Source organism: Gymnogyps californianus, unplaced genomic scaffold, assembly GCF_018139145.2.
Source record: "Gymnogyps californianus isolate 813 unplaced genomic scaffold, ASM1813914v2 HiC_scaffold_31, whole genome shotgun sequence".
Lineage (NCBI taxonomy): Eukaryota > Metazoa > Chordata > Aves > Accipitriformes > Cathartidae > Gymnogyps > Gymnogyps californianus.
In genome coordinates, this window is record NW_026114191.1 from 104216 (window position 1) to 122616 (window position 18401).

At 53.8% G+C, this 18401-nt stretch overlaps 1 protein-coding gene and 1 pseudogene across 1 annotated transcript; one reads left to right on the top strand and one right to left on the bottom strand.

Annotated features, from left to right (window-relative positions):
• Positions 1 to 1674: 1674 nt before the first annotated feature.
• Positions 1675 to 2603, bottom strand: LOC127028333 (olfactory receptor 14J1-like; annotated as a pseudogene).
• Positions 2604 to 12936: 10333 nt separating this feature from the next.
• On the top strand, positions 12937 to 13887 carry LOC127028255 (olfactory receptor 14A16-like). Its single transcript, XM_050913992.1, has one exon. The coding sequence runs from the start codon at positions 12952 to 12954 to the stop codon at positions 13885 to 13887; it is 936 nt and encodes a 311-aa protein (XP_050769949.1). The 5' UTR covers positions 12937 to 12951.
• The last annotated feature ends 4514 nt before the right edge of the window (positions 13888 to 18401 follow it).

Consider the following 18401-nt stretch of genomic DNA (forward strand, 5'->3'; position numbering starts at 1 on the left):
TTAATTGGCAATGAATTAAATTGATCTTCCCCAAGTCAACTCTTCTTTGCCCAGTAATTGGTAAGTGATGACAATGACAGTAAGGGGTAAGTGGTCTCCTTTTCTTTACTTGACCCATAAGCTTTTGTCTATTTTTTTCCTCCCTTTGTGCTGTCGTTTTGAGGAGGGAGAGTGAGGGAGCAGCTGGGTGGCTGGGTGGCTGCTGCTCCAAGTTACCCCAGCACAGGAGCGCATCAGGCCTGCTGCATGCAATCTGGGGCTCCCCAGCACAAGGAAGACCCTGACAGAGTGGCGCGAGTCCTGCAGAGGCCAGAAGGATGGTTGGGGCCTGGAGCACATTATGGCCAAGGGAGGCTGAGAGAGCTGAGTTTTTGAGAAATCCCTCAGAGCCCCACACCGGAGCAAGGACCCAGGCCACTTGGTGGGAGCTCAAACAATGGAGATTTTCGATACATGTCACGACACGGCCGTGAGCACCTGATCTAGCTGGAGGTGTCTGAGAACGGGCTTGGCTGAGAGACCAGCAGTGGCAAGAGCTCTGGGACTTGGTTTGTAATGAGTGTCAGTAGGAAACTGGTTTTCTTTTTATTACTAATGGCAGTGGAGCTGGGTATCAGAGAGCCCCAGAGGAGAACAGGGCTGTCCATGCAGCAAAGGTCCCTCCTCAGGGCTGGGGTGTATGGCCAGAGCTGGAAATGGCCGGTGTGTGGGGTGGTCAGGGAAAATTGCTGTGGGACAGCTTCCCTGGGGTGTCCAGGGAACAGGCACAGACCGGACCCCTCTCTTCTGGTGCCTGCTTCCTTCACCATGAGGCCTGGCTCTGCACTGTGAGCACCCTGCCCTCACTTTGCACGCTCACACAGCTGAGTTCTCCACGGGTGTTTTCCTCTGCCAGACACTTTCCTGCCCAGCCCAGCCCCTCCCCAGCTCTCCCCATCTCCCCTGCATTCTGCCCAGCCCAGCCAAGCCCAGCAGCCCACTCTGCCCTGGCCCCACCACACTGCCCACCCCAGGGTGCTGCAGAGCTCTGGGTGCTCCCCCCTCACTCCCATGCCACTTCAGAGTCCTTCTTTGGGCGTACCTCGATTCAGTGCTTTACTTTTGGGGGACATCACCTTGGAGGGTGTTTCACCTTCTGAGGCTTTATTCCCTCCCAGCCCAAGGCACATGGCAAGTCCCCATCCTCTCCCCATCCCTCCACATTCATTTTTGTATGTGCCATCAGTCCTGTCATACGTGAAGCAGCCTGAGGAGGGAATTGGGAGCCCATGCCCCATCTCCACTGCCACTGGACACCACAAAGAGAGCCTTTAAAACCACAACGTTCAGTTCAATGGAACCCCATGGTACCGTGAGCTTAACCCCAATCACAGGGAGAACACAAGGAGACAAAACTCTTTAAAAGACCATTCCGTGGACATTTTAGTGGCAGCACCTTTGGAGGAAGAGCTCAGCCTTCAGGCACTGCACGTGGGAGATGCCCTTTTATTGAAGAGCTGCTATTGGACAGGCCACATCTGATCCGGTGTTGTACAAGGGTCAGGAACAACTGGATCAAACCTCAAGACAAGTAGTAGAAGCCCAGAACATTATCTATAGGTACGATTATGACAAGAGAAAAAAGCAGGCTCTTGGCCTCAGGGAAATGCGCAGAGCAGGGGAGGCAGGTTATTGTCAGTGAAACAGCGTCCATTCGGCCAGTTTCCGGAGGGCATCCTTGAGCTCCTGGTTCCTCATGCTGTAGATGAGGGGGTTCACTGCTGGAGGCACCACCGAATACAGAACAGTCACCACCAGGTCCAGGGATGGGGAGGAGATGGAGGGGGGCTTCAGGTGGGCAAAGATGGCAGTGCTGACAAACAGGGAGACGACAGCCAGGTGAGGGACGCACGTGGAAAAGGCTTTGTGCTGTCCCTGCTCAGAGGGGATCCTCAGCACGGCCCTGAAGATCTGCACATAGGACAGCACAATGAAAACAAAACACCCAAAAGTAAACAGACACTAACCACAACAAGGCGAATTTCCCTGAGGTAGGAGTGTGAGCAGGCGAGCTTGAGGATGTGGGGGATTTCACAAAAGAACTGGTGCAGGACATTGCCTTGGCAGAGAGGTAGGGAAAATGTATTGGCTGTGTGCAGCACAGCATGGAGAAACCCACTGCCCCAGGCAGCTGCTGCCATGTGGACACAAGCTCTGCTGCCCAGGAGGGTCCCGTAGTGCAGGGGTTTGCAGATGGCAACGTAGCGGTCATAGGCCATGACGGTGAGGAGACAATACTCCCCTACAATCAAGAAGAGAAAGAAAAAGACCTGGGCAGCACATCCCAAGTAGGAGATGGCCCTGGTGTCCCACAGGGAATTGGCCATGGCTTTGGGGAGAGTGGTGGAGATGGAGCCCAGGTCGAGGAGGGAGAGGTTGAGGAGGAAGAAGTACATGGGAGTGTGGAGGCGGTGGTCGCAGGCTATGGTGGTGATGATGAGGCCGTTGCCCAGGAGGGCAGCCAGGTAGATGCCCAGCAAGAGCCAGAAGTGCAGGAGCTGCAGCTCCCGTGTCTCTGCGAATGCCAGGAGGAGGAACTCAGTTGTGGAGCTGCCGTTCAACATTTGGTGCCTCTGTGCATGGGTTCCTGACCTTCGAGGAAGAGTCAATGACAAATTGGGGGAGACTTCTCTGAGCAAAATCACAACCACTTCTCCTACACCCTCCCCCTGCTACGCACACCCACTTTGCCTTTTCCAGCAGACCTTCCTTCAGCTCCAGTGCAGGAGCTCTGGTTAGTGCTGGCCGAGCGTGCCCTAACAAGGGCCTCTTCCCACTGGCTGCCGAGGAGTCAGCCCTGCTCTGCAGCAGTGGGTCATGGGAATGGTGGGGGCAGGGGCCAGGCCTGGTGGTCAGCTGTGTCAGATGGAACCACTCCTAACGCAGAAGAGCTTGTCAGCATCTGCACTCCCACTGCTAAGGAACCAGGATGGCAGAAGACAGTTGGAGAGGTTTGGGGTCTTTTAAAGCTGCCCCCATCTCACCTGGGCAGTGTTCTTTGATCTCAGAAAGCCTCCACATTTCTGCTGCCCCCAGGGAGAACAGAAGGAGACCTGCGAGGCAAGAGGATTGCCTGGGGCTTAGTGCAGAGTGAGGGGAGCTGGTCTGTCTCTCTGTCTTCTTCCCAGCTGCCCTGGACTCGCACCTTCACGAGGTGGAGGGCAATCAAACTCTTCTATTACCCTGAAAAGTCACCAGGCACTGCTGACAGCAGAGGGATCCACTACACACCACGAAATGTCTCACCCTTTCTCAAGGTCTCAGCACCCCCCTTCTAGCCAAGGACACACATGCCTCATTTCACCAGCCCAACAGCATTCCCTCAGGCAGAGTACGTCTGCATTTCTCTGTGGGGCTTTCAGATAACACAAAGGGGCTGTGGAAGAGGTTTGCATCCCGGAGGGCAGCTCACAGCTTGGAAGGACACCCCAAGGAGGGAGCCAATTGTCCTAATGTCGGCATCTCAGGAAGAGAAAACAGACTCATTCCCCAGCCCCACACACTGCATTGCCCACAGCCCACACGTTAGAGGAAAGCTGGGACACTTGTTCCCATGGACACACCTGCATGAACGGATAAACAAGACCAGTGTGTGACTCTGCAGCTGAAACTCCCATCCCCAGGGACTCTGACAGCACTAAAAGAGAACTTTAGAGCAGGCAAGTGGAGCAAGAAGGCAACATACAGTGAGGGTCTGGCTGAGAGAGGCAAGGGGAGAGGCAGCCGGGCACTCGGGAAAGCCTTCCCCTGACCCCCCTGTGCACGCCTCCTCCCAGACAGCGGTAATGCAGGACAGTTGCCCTCAGCCCGACTGCTGCTCAGCGGGAAACGGGCACGCGGCAGGAGGGATGCCCTTCGCCTCTGCTGCTGCTCTGCTGGACAGAGAGGGGACTCCCACCCTCGACCCCATGGCCGTGAGGGCTGAGGGTTGTGCTGGGTGGGAGAGGAGAGGTGAAGGAGGCGTCTCAGTGAAGGCATCTGCAGTGCAGGGGTGGCCGGGAGGTGCCCCTATCTCCCCTGCAACAGGGTTTCCATTAGCAGTTCCTTCCTTTCCTGCCCATCTCTGCTGCCTGCAGCTGTGCCTGCCAGGAGCTCTTTCTCTGGCCCCACATCTCTTCGCTGCCAGTGCTCAGAGACCCCATCTCAGCCCCTGTGTGCCCAGCTCTGCCCTGCAGCCTCTCCGTGTGTGCAGCGGCTACAAAGCAGGTCACAGACACCCAGCTGAGAGTGGAGAGGTGATGCTGGTGCTGTCTGTAGCCCCCAGAGCTGGAAACTGAAAACACAGCCTCAGGAAAACTCCTTAGCCATACAGTAATCCCTCCTTTGACCTTCCAATTGAAAAGTCCCCTTGGAAATGTCCCACTGCCCACCCAGCCAACCAGGATGAGAAACCTCAAAAGAGAGACACCTTCCCTTTCAGGGAACTCCATCTTGGAAAGTTCCCTGGAAATGCGCGGGGGTAAGCTGGAGCTGTGAGCAGCCCTGACCCATGAAGCACCCTCTCAACAGCAGAAGGACCCTGCCCTGACAGGGGTCGCTCCTTCCACCCACAGCTTCTCCCTACAGCACTGTGGGGAGCTCCCCGGGCAGGCTGAGTGCTGACCCTGGCAGGCGGCAGAGTCCCTGCCCCAGCACACAGCCCCTGGGGTGCAGGGACCCTGCTTGGAAGGACAGCCCTGGGCACCCCTGCCTGCACACCCACCTTCACAATCTGCAGCTCTCCCCGAGAGAAGCAAGCTGTCATGCCCTCTCCCTCTGATGGTGCAGCAGGGAAGCCCTGCTCTGGAACTCAGCCTTCTTCCTCCACACCAGCCATGGCCTCTGCCAGCTTTAGCAGATCCCTCCAGGAACTCCTGTGCATTGCCCTGCACCCAGTCACTTACTGTGTCCAGGGTTGTGAAGATTTCTCCTCCACTGAGCTCTCAGCATCCTCCCACTCCACACTGCCTTTAACCTCTCTCTGCCTCACTGCTCTCCCCTCGGTGCCTGCAGGCAGTGCCCTCAGCCCTGCTGCGCTTTGCAGAGGAGCTGCTCGTGGGCAGAGCTGTCTCTCGGCAGCACTGCCCGCTTGCCATGAGCTCCCTCCATCCCAGGAGCCCAGCCCAGCGCAGCAGCAGAGAACCAGCCCAAGGCAGCACTTTCTCTGCCTCCTACCCTCACCCCCCCACCCTCAAATCCCTTGAGGTGTCCCTGGGCTCCAGGGCTGACAGCTCCTGAAAGGCAGCAGGGTCTCTCCTGGGGAACAGAATTTGAGGCAGACTGAAGGAATCACTGACTGTCCCTCTCTAAACCCTGGACAGACTGATTCCTGCAGCGGGAATTGCTCTACCAGGGTGTGCGCATCTGCAGGAGGCGTCAATGTTGCCCTCTGGAAACCTCCATTCCTCCACTTGCTCTGCCGCTCTGGGCTCCCTCCAGGTGTCCCTGGGCTCCAGGGGGAACCTGCTGTGAAACAGGCTGAAGGAATCCCTGATGTTCCCTCCCTCAGCTGGGGAGAGACACTTCTTTCCAACTCTGTCGTTTTCTCTTATCAGAAAAGGAGTTGGGCAGGAGAATCACTTGTTTGGTCCCATATTTAGGCAGGACATCAGGAAGGTGACAGGATAGGATCTATTATTGCAAGCTGGAGGAGATGTCTTCAGCGGAGTGAATGTAGGCCTATCATTGTGGGTTTGTAGTGCTAGGGCTAGAAAGACATTCAGCTCTCTTTTGTCCATGCCATGTCTCTGCTCTGAAGCAAAGCCTTTGCCCGCACGGGCTCTTGGACACTTGGTGCCAGCTTTCCTTCTGGCAAGTCAGAGCTTGCCTGGTGCCACAGCTGGGCTGCTTCAGGCCAGATGTGCAGCAATGCCCTCAGCCAGGGGCACACACAGGATGAGCTGGAGCCGTTACTGTCAGAGACAGAGCTGTGACCCTGATGGAATCCATTGCCAAGGTGTGGAGGCAGAGGTTAGTACAGCTGGTCTTCAAGGACAGCATCCGCCAAGCACAGCGAGAGTCCAAAGAAAAATCAGTCTGTAAAACCTGTGAGGCAATTCAAGGGCACCATAATGAGTGTTTGCTACTTCAGCAACGGTTCAAAGAGAAACCAAGATACTGCGTGGCCACTGCTGAATTTAGAAAGAGCAGGTGCAGATAGATCTGCGCTACTCCATGTCCTCATTGCCTCAGTCGTCACCAGCAAGGTCTCGCAGGCCTTTGTGCCTCGAGGCAGGACTCTGGAGGAGAACAGCCAGCAGTGGCTGGGGATCAAGTTAGGTGTCCCTAGAGCAAAGGCAATCCTTACCGGTGTATGGGACAGGAGGGCAGCATCCAAGGAAGCTGAGAGAGCAGGCTGATGCCACAGGGAGCCACTCTCCATCACTGAAAGGTCATGGAGACTGGGGGGGACTCCCTGATGACTGGCAACACCCAAACATTGCCTGCACCTTTCAGAAGTGCCCAATGGATGAGCAGGGGAATGAAAGGCTGTGCTCCAGAGCGTGTCCACTTGGATGGCATTTCTGGGTGTCGGAAGGAGAAGGTGACTGGATTGACCCAGGGGAGATTGTGCCTGGCCAGCCTCTTTGCTTTCTGGTGGGGACGTGGGGGAGCAGTGATTGTCTTTCAGCTGGAAATCAGCAAGGCTTTCAACATCATCCCCCACAACTTGTGTCCAGGATAGGATCTTATGGTCTGCATGGGTGGATAAGGAGATGGGTAAAAAACCCAGCTGGATGGTGGGGCAGAGGGGGACGTGGTCAAAGCGTGGTACTCTGCCTGGAGACCTGTACCTAGTAGGGAACTGCAAGGGTCTGTCCTGCAGCCTGCCCTGGTTCACATGTTTTGAATGACCCAGAGGAGAGGAAAGGTTGAGTTTTCATTGCATTTGTAGAAGCCATCACATTGAGGAGAGCAGAAACTGCACTGGAGGGCAGGGTTGCCATCCCAAAGGATATGACCGACTGGAGGGAGGAGCCAGGAGGAACCTCATGATAGCCAAGAAATCCTGACCTTGAGGTGGACTAAGACCCTGCAATGACAGAGCCCAGGTCGGTAGCAGCTCTGTGGGAAAGGCTCTTGTGGTCCTTGCGTTTCCTTAGGTAAAACCTGAGCCATCAGCAAAGAAGGCCAACGGCATCTTGGGCTATGCGGGCAGGAGCACAGCCGGTCTGCTCAGCACTTTTTACATGGTATCCAAAATCATTCCCTAGGTTTTGACACCTCACCATGCCAGAGGGACCTTGATAAACTGGAACCAGTTCAATGTAGCGCCACTGAGGCCATCAGGGTGGGAGAACTTAGGTTACTGTGAGAAGAGCTTAGAGAGCTGGTCTTGCTCAGCCTGGAGAAGAGAAGATCTTGAGGGGAACATGCAGCAGCATTGCGCAGTTCCCAGGCAGACGGCGTCAGGCTCATGTCCGTGACACAAGGACAAGAGGCAATGGCTGAAACAAGAGACGCTAAGGCTAGATATAGGGAGAAACTTTTCTAGCATGAGGCTAGTCAAGCACTGGAAGCTTTTTCCCAGGGAGTGTGCCCTGTGTCTATCCTGGAATGTGATCCAGAGGTGTTTGCATGAAGCCCTGAGTAATCTGGTCTGACCCTGCTTTGAGCAGGAGGTTGGTCGAGACACCTCCCGAGCTCCCTTCCAGCCTGAATGATGCTCTCTTTCCTTCCCCTTCATGTTTTCAAATGAGGGAAAGCTCTCAGGTTCTCCCTCACCCCAGAAGGAATTCACAGCAGGCACAGGGCTGCCTCACAGGTGCCCCCAAACAGCCCTCACCACATCCTTTGCTTCCCTTTTCATTTGCCCAAAGCCAGGTTCTTCTCTTTTACAGTCCTTCTACCCTCCAAAAATAACAGCCTCCCCTGTTGCATCCTTTCAGAGCAGGTTGCTCAATAAATGTCAGCACCCATGTACAGAGCCTACAAAGAGCCGGGCATTGAAGCCATCATTGCAGAAACAGAGACGAGGCCTTTGACCAGCTCCATGAACCCAGGAATCACTATGCCATGCCTCCTGACATTCCTGGCAACACCTCAGCTTTTTCTCCAGCCAAGTGTGATTCTTCTTTAGGTGTATGGGCCAATCTCCTGACATAGGCGAAGTTTTCGTTTGTGAAGAGAATCAAAACCAACTTTTTGACTAGGTTAGTTTCATTTTACATGCGGAAATGCAGGGCAGATGAAGGAGCTGAGACCTTCCAGGCTCCCTGCTGCAGAGTTAGGGCTTCAGAGCCTGGAAATGCAGGTATGCTGGTGTATCTGTATGCCACATGAACATTTTGCCTTTCTTTGTTCCTTTGCACTAACCTGGGATCTGTGCCTTGGCCTTCTTTGGCTAAAAATGAAACAAGTGCCCTACTCCACCTCCTCTCCTGATGAAAAGAGGGCGAAAAGAGATGGAACAGGCATGATTTAGGGGCCGATCTGTCTAAGAGGTGTAAGCTTTAAATGATAAGAAGGAGGTAGCAGGGAGAGGTAAAACACTGTTCTAAGAACTTCATGCCAGAGGCTAGCTACTGAGAACTTAGAGCAATTTCCTCAATACAGAATGGCTGTTGAGAAGGAAATTAAAGAGCTGTAGTCTTGATGGACATCAAGAAGAAGAAAGAGTTCCCTTACAGCACTGTCCTGGTACTGGTACTAGGATAGTACCACTAATTGCAAAACATCCTGACAACTTGTTCATTTTGCCTTGGCTCCAGAGCTCAGCCTGCTCAGACCTTGAAAGGACTACCTCAAACCTCTGCAGCCCAAATCTCTCCCACCTTCTCCCATTCTCACTCTTTTACCCCAGGACACTTCTCCCCATCACTTCAGCACACTGCCCGGTCTCTATTTTTTTAGCTGGGTGAAGTCAGGGTACTCCCTTGCACAGCCTTCCTTAGAAAAGTCTTCTCTACATGCTGATCCCACTTCTGTCACCTCATGCTGTGTCCAGCTCCATCTTCCTTCTGCAGAGCTCCACTGGATGGGCACTTTTCCTGTTGCTTTCATGCCCATTCACCTTCACCACCTTTTAGTATTGTATGCAGATCAAATATCGTCTCAGGAAACACATTTATCCCCCACAGCTTCACCCATTTCCCATGGCAGGCTGAGATATTTCCCCTCTTGGAGCAGATGTTGTGCAAAGCTGTCCCACATATGGAAACCAACTTCAATTCTGCATATTCATTTGGGTTTAAAAAAAAAACCAAAACATGCAGGGTTAGTTTTTCAGAGAGACACAGTTTCAAAGTGGCAAAGCAGCTTAAATTCATAAATGTTGAGAGACAAGTTACAAAGAGAGAGGAAAAAACAGGTGAAGCTGTATCATCTGGACTCACAAATTCTCTGTCATTGAGGAGAAAGTCCCACAGCCTGTGGGATGTTTTCCTTAGTTGGCCCTCTGGGAAGTTTTCTTTGTTGGGCCTCTTGGCTGGAGCCTGCTGCATTCGCATTTCCAGCAAGGGCAGAAGTTCCAGTTCAGGCATCAAACATTTGCCCATCCTGCCTGGAGCACCAGGACAGTCGTGTCACACAACAGCCAGTGTCAGAAGGAAGATGAAGGTAGTGTGAATTGAAATGTTATGGGTTCAGATGGAAGCTCAAACCCTGAGCTGGCAGGACAACATTGGATGAATAGAATAGAATAGAATAGAATAGAAAGAATAGAATAGAACAGGCTATTTCAGTTGGAAGGGACCTACAACGATCATCTAGTCCAACTGCCTGACCACTTCAGGGCTGACCAAAAGTTCAAGCATGTTGTTAAGGGCATTGTCCAAATGCCTCTGAAACACTGCCAGGCTTGGGGCATCGACCACCTCTCGAGGAAGCCTGTTCCAGGGTTTGACCACTCTCTCGGGAAAGAAATGCTTCCGCATGTCCAGCCTGAACCTCTCCTGGTGCAGCTTTGAACCATTCCCAGGCGTCCTGTCCCTGGATCCCAGGGAGAAGAGATCAGCACCTCCCTCTCCACGTCCCCTCCTCAGGAAGCTGCAGAGAGCAATGAGGTCACCCCTCAGCCTCCTGTTCTGTAGCATCAAGGGGGTGAGGAAAGGTTGGTGGAGAGACAAACCAGCAGCTTGAGAGTGTAGGCACACGAGTGGAGACCCCAGTGGGATGTGCTTCCTCTTCCTGCCCTGTCCTACATCTGCCAGAGAGAGAAGGGACAGACCTTGCTGCAGGGCAGGGGTGGCAAGCAGTGGCTGGCACAAAGGCTCCAAATCTGTCTGCAGTGCTGTCTGGGGTGTGTGATAGACACACATTTTGAAGGGGGGCGGCTTTCCTGTAAAGGACCAGTACTGTCCCTGCCAGCTGCATGTAGCTGTGTGTGAGAGCCTCGGCACCTCACATAACACTACCGGCCTCTCTTTGGCCATTAAATTGAGTAACTGTCCTGAATTCTGTTCGGCAATGTCGGGGTGAAACCAGACAGCTGTCATTATAGTCGGATAGATGTAGGCAGCACAGCTGATGGAGATCAGAAAGAGAGAGACTTTGCTCTCCCTGTGGTACATGAGTCCATTTGATCAGCTGAATCCCTGTGTAGGCTGCCCAGAAAATAACAAAGAGAGAAAGAGTCTGTTGTCCTAAACATGTGCATCTGCTGTCATCTCAGTTGTCCAAAGCAAAGCCTCCCACGCTCAGAAATGCAGCTCCACACACCACCCTGTCTCTCAGAGCCGATCCATTAGAACGTGGAGTTACCTCCATGGCTCTTGGACCAGCTCTGGCAGCTCAAATGTCACCAGGTGTTTGCATCTGACCACCTCAGTGCTGGCCTCCATCTCCAGGAATTACCATGGGAGCTGAGACAAGGAGCTCCCATGCAGGTGCCCATTTTGTGCGCAGCCAAAGTGAGGCAAGAGCAATCCCACCTCCTGTGGGTTTGTGGCAGGCATGGGAGGGAGCTAAGGTCCCTTCTAGCCCCAGGACTACGGACCCAGCATGAGGTGCCTCGATTGACTCAGCTGAATCCCTTCCCTCAGCAGGAGGGACACAAGAGATTACTCCCTGTCCATGTTGGTGTGTCCTGCCTAATGACGGCACAAGAAAATGTCATTCTTAAGCCTCATTATTTTTCTGCTGTGTGAAATGCCACTGCTGGGAAGAAGTGTCTCTCCCCAGCTGAGGGAGGGAACATCAGGGATTCCTTCAGCGTGTTTCACAGCAGGTTCCCCTGGAGCTGCAGGGACACCTGGAGGGAGCCCCGAGGGGGCAGAGAAAGTGCTGCCTTGGGCTGGTTCTCTGCTGCTGAGCTGGGCCGGGCTGCTGGGATGGAGGGAGCTCATGGCAAGCGGGCAGCGCTGCCGAGAGACAGCTCTGCCCACGAGCAGCTCCTCTGCAAAGCGCAGCAGGGCTGAGGGCACTGCCTGCAGGCACCGAGGGGAGAGCAGTGAGGCAGAGAGAGGTTAAAGGCAGTGTGGAGTGGGAGGATGCTGAGAGCTCAGTGGAGGAGAAATCTTCACAGCCCTGGACACAGTAAGTGACTGGGTGCAGGGCAATGCACAGGAGTTCCTGGAGGGATCTCCTAAAGCTGGAGAGCCCATGGCTGGTGTGGAGGAAGAAGGAGGAGTTCCAGAGCAGGGCTTCCCTGCTGCACCATCAGAGGGAGAGGGCATGACAGCTTGCTTCTCTCGGGGAGAGCTGCAGATTGTGAAGGTCGGTGTGCAGGCAGGGGTGCCCAGGGCTGTCCTTCCGAGCAGGGTCCCTGCACCCGAGGGGGCTGTGTGCTGGGGCAGGGACACTGCCACCTGCCAGGGTCAGCACTCAGCCTGCCCGGGGAGCTCCCCAAGGCGCTGTGGGGAGAAGCTGTGGGTAGAAGGGGTGACTCCCAGCAAGAGGCCTAGAAGGTGTAGCATGGGTCAGGGCTGCTCACAGCTCCAGATCACCCCCACGACATTGGCAGAGAGTCCTTTGGAAGAAGGACATCAAGGCAGCATTTTCCTGAAAGGGAAGCAGTTTGTGCATTGACTTTTCTGCTGTTGGGGGATGCCATCAGTGGGGGATGGGAATTTCTTTCTGTGTTCTGGAGAAGGCACAGGGACCCCTGTTCTCATTAGCACTTACCTGAGCTGCTCTTTTGCCTCTGCACACACAGAGATGTCCCTGGGCAGTGTCCTGCTGCCAGGAGGGGTCTGCAGGGCCGAGCTGAGCACAGAGCAGGTGGGATGGGCTCTGTGAGCACTGAGAGGGAGGAGACCTGGGGACAGAGAAACAGCTCCAGGCAGGGACAGCTCCAAGCAGCAGAGACATGGGCAGGCAGGGAGAGGCAGCTGCTGCCAGAAAGACTGTGGGAGGGGGGATTCGCACAATTCCCTGCCATCCCCTGCAGTGCCTCCCCAGAGCAAGCCCCTGATCTCCTCTCCCACCCAGCACAGCCTCATCCCCAAGGCCACAGGTCCAGGGCATGACTCAACTCCTTGGCAGCTGCACCTCCACTCTAGGAGAAATGCCTGTGTCCTACAATTCATCTACAACAAACAGGCTAGAAACGAGTGCCCTACATTGTCGCTGTCTGGGAGGTGGACAGCACATTTAGGTAAGGAGAAGGCTTCTCTGCATGCCCGTCTTCCTTCCTCTCCTTGCTTCGTTTTTTCAGACCATAGAGGTATTCTTCCTTGTTTCCCCACCTCTCAGTCATCCTCTTGCTCCTGGTGTTAGGGTGAGGGTGCGGGTTAGCTTCTCTTCCGACTCCGACTCTGAGGGTCCTACCCCAGAGGGTTGCTCCTGGCAACTAGGTGCCCAAGCTGTATTGGAAAGTGTGAAGCACCATGTCATTCAGTTGCTAGGGTTGGGGAATGAGCCGGCTCATTTCTCATTCAGCTCAGGGTGGGGGATTTCTGTGAGAAATGGCATGGGCTTTTCTTCAGATAAGTCATTTCTAACGTGTCACTGTCTTCTCCTCCTTGCACAGTGCCACAAGCCCATGAAAAGAAAATGCCCAACAACAACTCCATCACAGAGTTCCTCCTCCTGGCATTCGCGGACACACGGGAGCTGCAGCTCTTGCACTTCTGGCTCTTGCTGGGCATCTACCTGGCTGCCCTCCTGGGCAATGGCCTCATCATCACCGCTGTAACCTGCGACCACCGCCTCCACACCCCCATGTACTTCTTCCTCCTCAACCTCTCCCTCCTCGACCTGGGCTCCATCTCCACCACTCTCCCCAAAGCCATGGCCAGTTCCCTCTGGGACAACAGGGACATCTCCTATGCAGGATGTGCTGCCCAAGTCTTTCTGTTTGTCTTTTTCATTTCAGCAGAGTATTGTCTCCTCACCATCATGGCCTATGACCGCTACGTTGCCATCTGCAAACCCCTGCACTACGGGACCCTCCTGGGCAGCAGAGCTTGTGTCCACATGGCAGCAGCTGCCTGGGGCAGTGGGTTTCTCAATGCTGTGCTGCACACTGCCAATACTTTTTCCCTACCACTCTGCCAAGGCAATGCTGTGGACCAGTTCTTCTGTGAAATCCCCCACATCCTCAAGCTCGCCTGCTCAAATGCCTACCTCAAGGAAATTTGCCTTCTTGTGGTTAGTGCTTGTTTAGCATTTGGGTGTTTTGTTTTCATTGTGCTGTCCTATGTGCAGATCTTCAGGGCCGTGCTGAGGATCCCTTCTGAGCAAGGACGGCACAAAGCCTTTTCCACATGCCTCCCTCACCTGGCTGTCGTCTCCCTGTTTGTCAGCACTGGCATGTTTGCCTACCTGAAGCCCCCCTCCATCTCCTCCCCATGGCTGGATCTGGTGGTGACTGTTCTGTATTCGGTGGTGCCTCCAGCAGTGAACCCCCTCATCTACAGCATGAGGAACAAGGAGCTCAAGGATGCTCTGAAGAAACTCTTTGAACACAAACTATTTCTTTGTCATTAAGGAATCCATCATCTTTACGTGACTCCCAGGGTATCTCAAGAAAAGTCAGGGCTATCTTTTGGTCTTTTCTTTATTTTATATTTGGGTTTTATACCTGTGATAATATAAATTGCAGATAAATAGTAGTATGCCTCCCAATTCTTGATGTTCCACATGTTTTTTTCTGAGGAAGTATCCTAATGTACCTAAGGAAGCAGTCTCCTTGCATAAATAAAGAAGCCAGCAGAAAATCCTTGGTTTGAGCTCCCATCCCTTCAAATCTTCTCTGGATGTGGGCGACCAGCCCCAGCATGCAGAAGGAGTTACGTCACCAACAGTCTGTGGCCCTCAGAGCCGCCCCTTTCTGCCTTGGCGGGCACTCCCTCTCTCCCGCCTTTGAGTCAGGGCTGCTGCTTCTCTGGAGCCATGGACATGGACCGCATCAGGACGTGGTCTTTTCAGTGCTGGGCTCTCCTCACACTGTCCTGCTGTGACCTTAGGTTTCTGTAAGCCCAAAGGTCTCCCTCAACTTGAGACAGTCCTGTCATCTCTACAGTGGCAACCCTGTGGCTGCAGGCAGGAGCAGGCCACTTGAACCACCGTGTCAGAGCTGGCCTCCCTGCTAGCACAACATCACCAAAAGGGCTCCTCAGGGCACGGCCAGAAGGTCGGATGCCTCTTCCAAAGGTGGTGTCAGGACTATACCCAAGGAGCCGCTCCCTCAAAAGGAATTCTGCTCTTCTGGGGGTCTCGATAGCCTCAGGGAGACGATCTCAGAGTCCCAGGGGGATCTGTTAGGCACTGAGGGCTGGACCAAGACTTCCCTTCTTGGTGGCATGTGTCCAAGCTGACAGCAGTTGTTCTTTGATTTATCTCCCTGGTGCTGTCCCACCTGCAGCGGGGCTGATGGCAGATGCCATCCTGGAGAGGAACTGGGAGCAGCCAGGAGAGCTCAGGGGATCTCCAGGCACAGCGTGGAAGCCTGGGGGGGCAGTGAGTGGTGCCTCATACAATAAGTGACAGTCCAAGGAGGAGTGTCCCAGAGGCAAAGGTGAACCTGAGGAGACCATGGGCTAACAAGGGCCCTGCAATGCCAGGAAAGTGTTGCCGTGAAAGGCTGAAATCAAAGACTCAATAGTCTAGGGACTATTAAGTAGGTATTCTTTATTGCAGCGCTGCACACACAGGGGATATCTCCTCCTATTGTGGGTGTCTGGTCAGGTTAATTGCATAGTTTATAAAGAAGCTTATACATACATATTCATCAGATTTCCAGGAACTCATTATCATATGCAAATGTCTCTTGCGCATGTCTGTTTATGTCTCCAGGTGGTCATCAGGGGTCACTGGATGAAGGATATACTCTTCCTCACTGTGTCTGCTGGTTGACCTGTTTTTGTGCATACTCAGTTGTGAGATCATGTCTATCATGTCCTTCAAGGGTAGTCTGTTTTGGTTGAGGCGCTTGTTTTAAAATTTCTTTATTGTTATGGTTTCATGCAACTGTTTTCTCTAAGGTCGAACTGTCCTAGTGACATTCTTTAGGAGACTCTTATCTTAGAGCCTTCCTGACTTCCCCAAAACAGTAAAAATCCAATTTGGTCCAGCCACAACAAGTCTAGTAAGTGGAAAATTCCACATTTACAGGCATCAAAAGGCTGTGAGGAGCCAGAAGGCAAAGGGACGTGAGACTGGAGAGTGGTCCAAGCCCATGGCCTGCATCTACTGCAGGCCTCCCTTGCCTTTTGTGCCATAGCAGACTCCCCTTGCTCCTGCCCAGCCCCATCTTTGGCTATTGAGCCATCAAGGGAAGCTGGAAAAGGGGCTCAGCAGCAGTGATCCCCATCCAGCTGGCTCTGCTCGGTACCCTGACCAGCATGGCCAGTGCAGGCTCACCCCGTGGCCAAAGGGCACCACAGCCCCTTGCTCTGCAGAGTGCACCGCCAGCCTGGGGCCCTGCAGGGAGCATGGGGAGGGAAGCAGGAACGGCCGGCCAGGCCAGCACAGACACGCTTATGTGGGGAAAGGCTCTCTGGAGAGCAGGGATGACTCTGGAGAAGAGCAAGGCAGCATATCTGTGCCTGCAGGGAGGAATCCATGAGAAAGAGAAACCTCTTTCTGCAGGCACCTGCATCAGGGCAGGCTGCTCTGTCCCCTGGCCAGGACTCTTGTGCTGGCGTGCGGACAGGGGCATGTTTGATCATGCAGGGCGAGGACATGCTGCAGTGGGTGTGAGGTACAGAGCCAGGTCTCCTGGAAGGGAGCTGAGACACGCAGGTGCAGGAGAAAGGAGCTCAGTCGGTGCCCTTGGTGGTATGGACAGAGCGGGAAGGTGCCCCAGGGCATTTGTCACCCCCCAGCCTCTCCCATCGGCCATTTCCAGCACTGGCCACTCACCTCAATTTATCAGTGTTTTTGCTCTGGGGCCATCTCCTTCCTCCTGCTGGTCTCGGTCCCTGTGTCAAAGGAAGAGCCAGCCCTGCCCCAGCCTCTCTTCTTGCCCAGGCCTTGGCGCACCCCAGAGCAGGGCTGTCTGCGAGCCCCTGTGTCAGACACGGCTGGGGCTTGGCTGGGGCTCGGCACTGGCGGGCTGCAAAAGAAGGAGGGCTGGTGGGGATGGACACTGAGGGCTGCCAAAGGGACTTGTGGTGGGGGACGTTTCCCCACCCCAAACACACCCTTTCCCTTGCAGGGTCTGATGAGGAGGGCCGTGAGGGCATGTGTTGGGCAAAGGGGCTGCACTGGCTCAGGGACAAGCCACAGATGGGAGCTCCACCACCACAACCAGGAGGTGGAAGCAAGGCCGGGCTAGGAAGGAGGAATTTAGAACTCTGACCTGAGCATGCGCGTATGTGTTTAGCAAAGCCAAAGCTCAGCTGGAGCTGATGGGGGCTGCAGGCAACATCAAGAGCCAAAGGAATTTGGTCACTGTGTGTGCAGTAAAAGGCTGAAGAAGGAACATGCTGCCGAGTGATGAGGGGAGGGTTCAAAGAGCAGACCCAGAGGAGGCTGAGGCGCTCAATGCCTTCTCTGTCTGAGTCTTTACGAAAAAGGTCTCGCTGGCCTCTGTGCTCAGAGAGCGGGCTCAAGGAGGAGGAGAGCACGGATTGGCAGGAACCTCAGTAGATCCCACAAGGACAGCTGCCAGTTTCTGCCCACGCAGGGGACTCCCCCTGGCAATGGCCCAGGCTTGGGGCTGCCCGGCTGGGAGCAGCCCTGTGGCAAAGGTCTTGGTGGGCAGGGAGCTGGAGAGGAGGCAGCCGTGTGCCCTGGCAGCAAGGGAGGACAGCAGGGCCCTGGGCTGTGTGAGTGGGAGCACAGGCAGGAGGTGGAGGGAAGGGGCTCTGCCACACTGAGGTGTCTGATGTTGGGGGAGACCAGTCTCTTGCCTTTCTTCACCTCAAAAGGAGTCACTCTTCATCTATTCTAGAGGGAATGAAAAGGGAGTGTTCGTAGATGGTCTAGAGACCCCTTTCAGTAGACACTCTAACAGAGATGTGTTGAGAAGAGTGCAAATGTGGCCACCCAAACCCAGGGTGTTTCACTGAAGCTGGTCGCTCTGCTTCCCAGCATCAGCTGAGAGACCCTGCCACCTTAGTGGGTGACTGTCTCTGGGCAAAGAGTGAGGAGTGGCATGGATGCTCGTGGGAGGGGAGGGATTTTAGTGCGTTGAGATCTCTGCAAGACATAGAAATGTCTTTTTTTAGGCTGCAGGCCTGAGTATGATGGAAATGTTTAGAAAATGTCAATAAAAATGAGAAAGAGAAGAAAGGAGGAAAGATCTACAGCAAAGACAAAGTTCTAATGCAATTTTCAGCTTTTTTAAAATTTTTTGTGTTCATTTCCTCCTAGTTTAACTTTGTTTTACATGACTGTCTGTGATGGTATCAGTGCCTCTGCACTGTAAGTGTATCGGTGATGGCATCTGTAAAGGCATTGGTCTCTGTACAGGTACGTGTGATGTTATTGATATCTGCAATGGGATCCGTACCTGAAGTGGCCTCTGCAATGGTTTCTTCAACTGCAGTCGTACCTGCCCAGCAGGGTGATTTGCTTTGCTAAGGGCATCTGCAGGGTATTCAGCAGTCGTATGTGCAGCTGAAATGGTGCCTGCAATGGTATTGGAATCTGCAAGGGCATCTGCAAAGGTATCTGCACCTGGAATGCTCTGTGTGCAACTGTCCTCTTGGCTGCAGCTCTCCAGTGCAGGCACCGTTGCAGACGCAGATGGAAATACAATTTCAGGTGCCATTGCTGATGGAGATGCTTTAGTTGCGATGGTCCCTGCATCTGCATCTTTCTACAGGTTACAAAACCTGGGAATAGAAGCTGTTCTGCATAACAGACTTGGCTTCTTTTTCTTTTTTCTTTTTCTTCCTCCCCATCTGAACAAAGCCAAGACGGGCAGGGTCTTTGTGGATTAGGACGGGAGGCGTCATTTTAATTAGAACTTCCGATTCCCCAAGCATTTTTTCTTTTGACTTTTCCATTTTTGAATCAGATACAGGCATGTGCTCTGGCTGCTGCATTTGCTA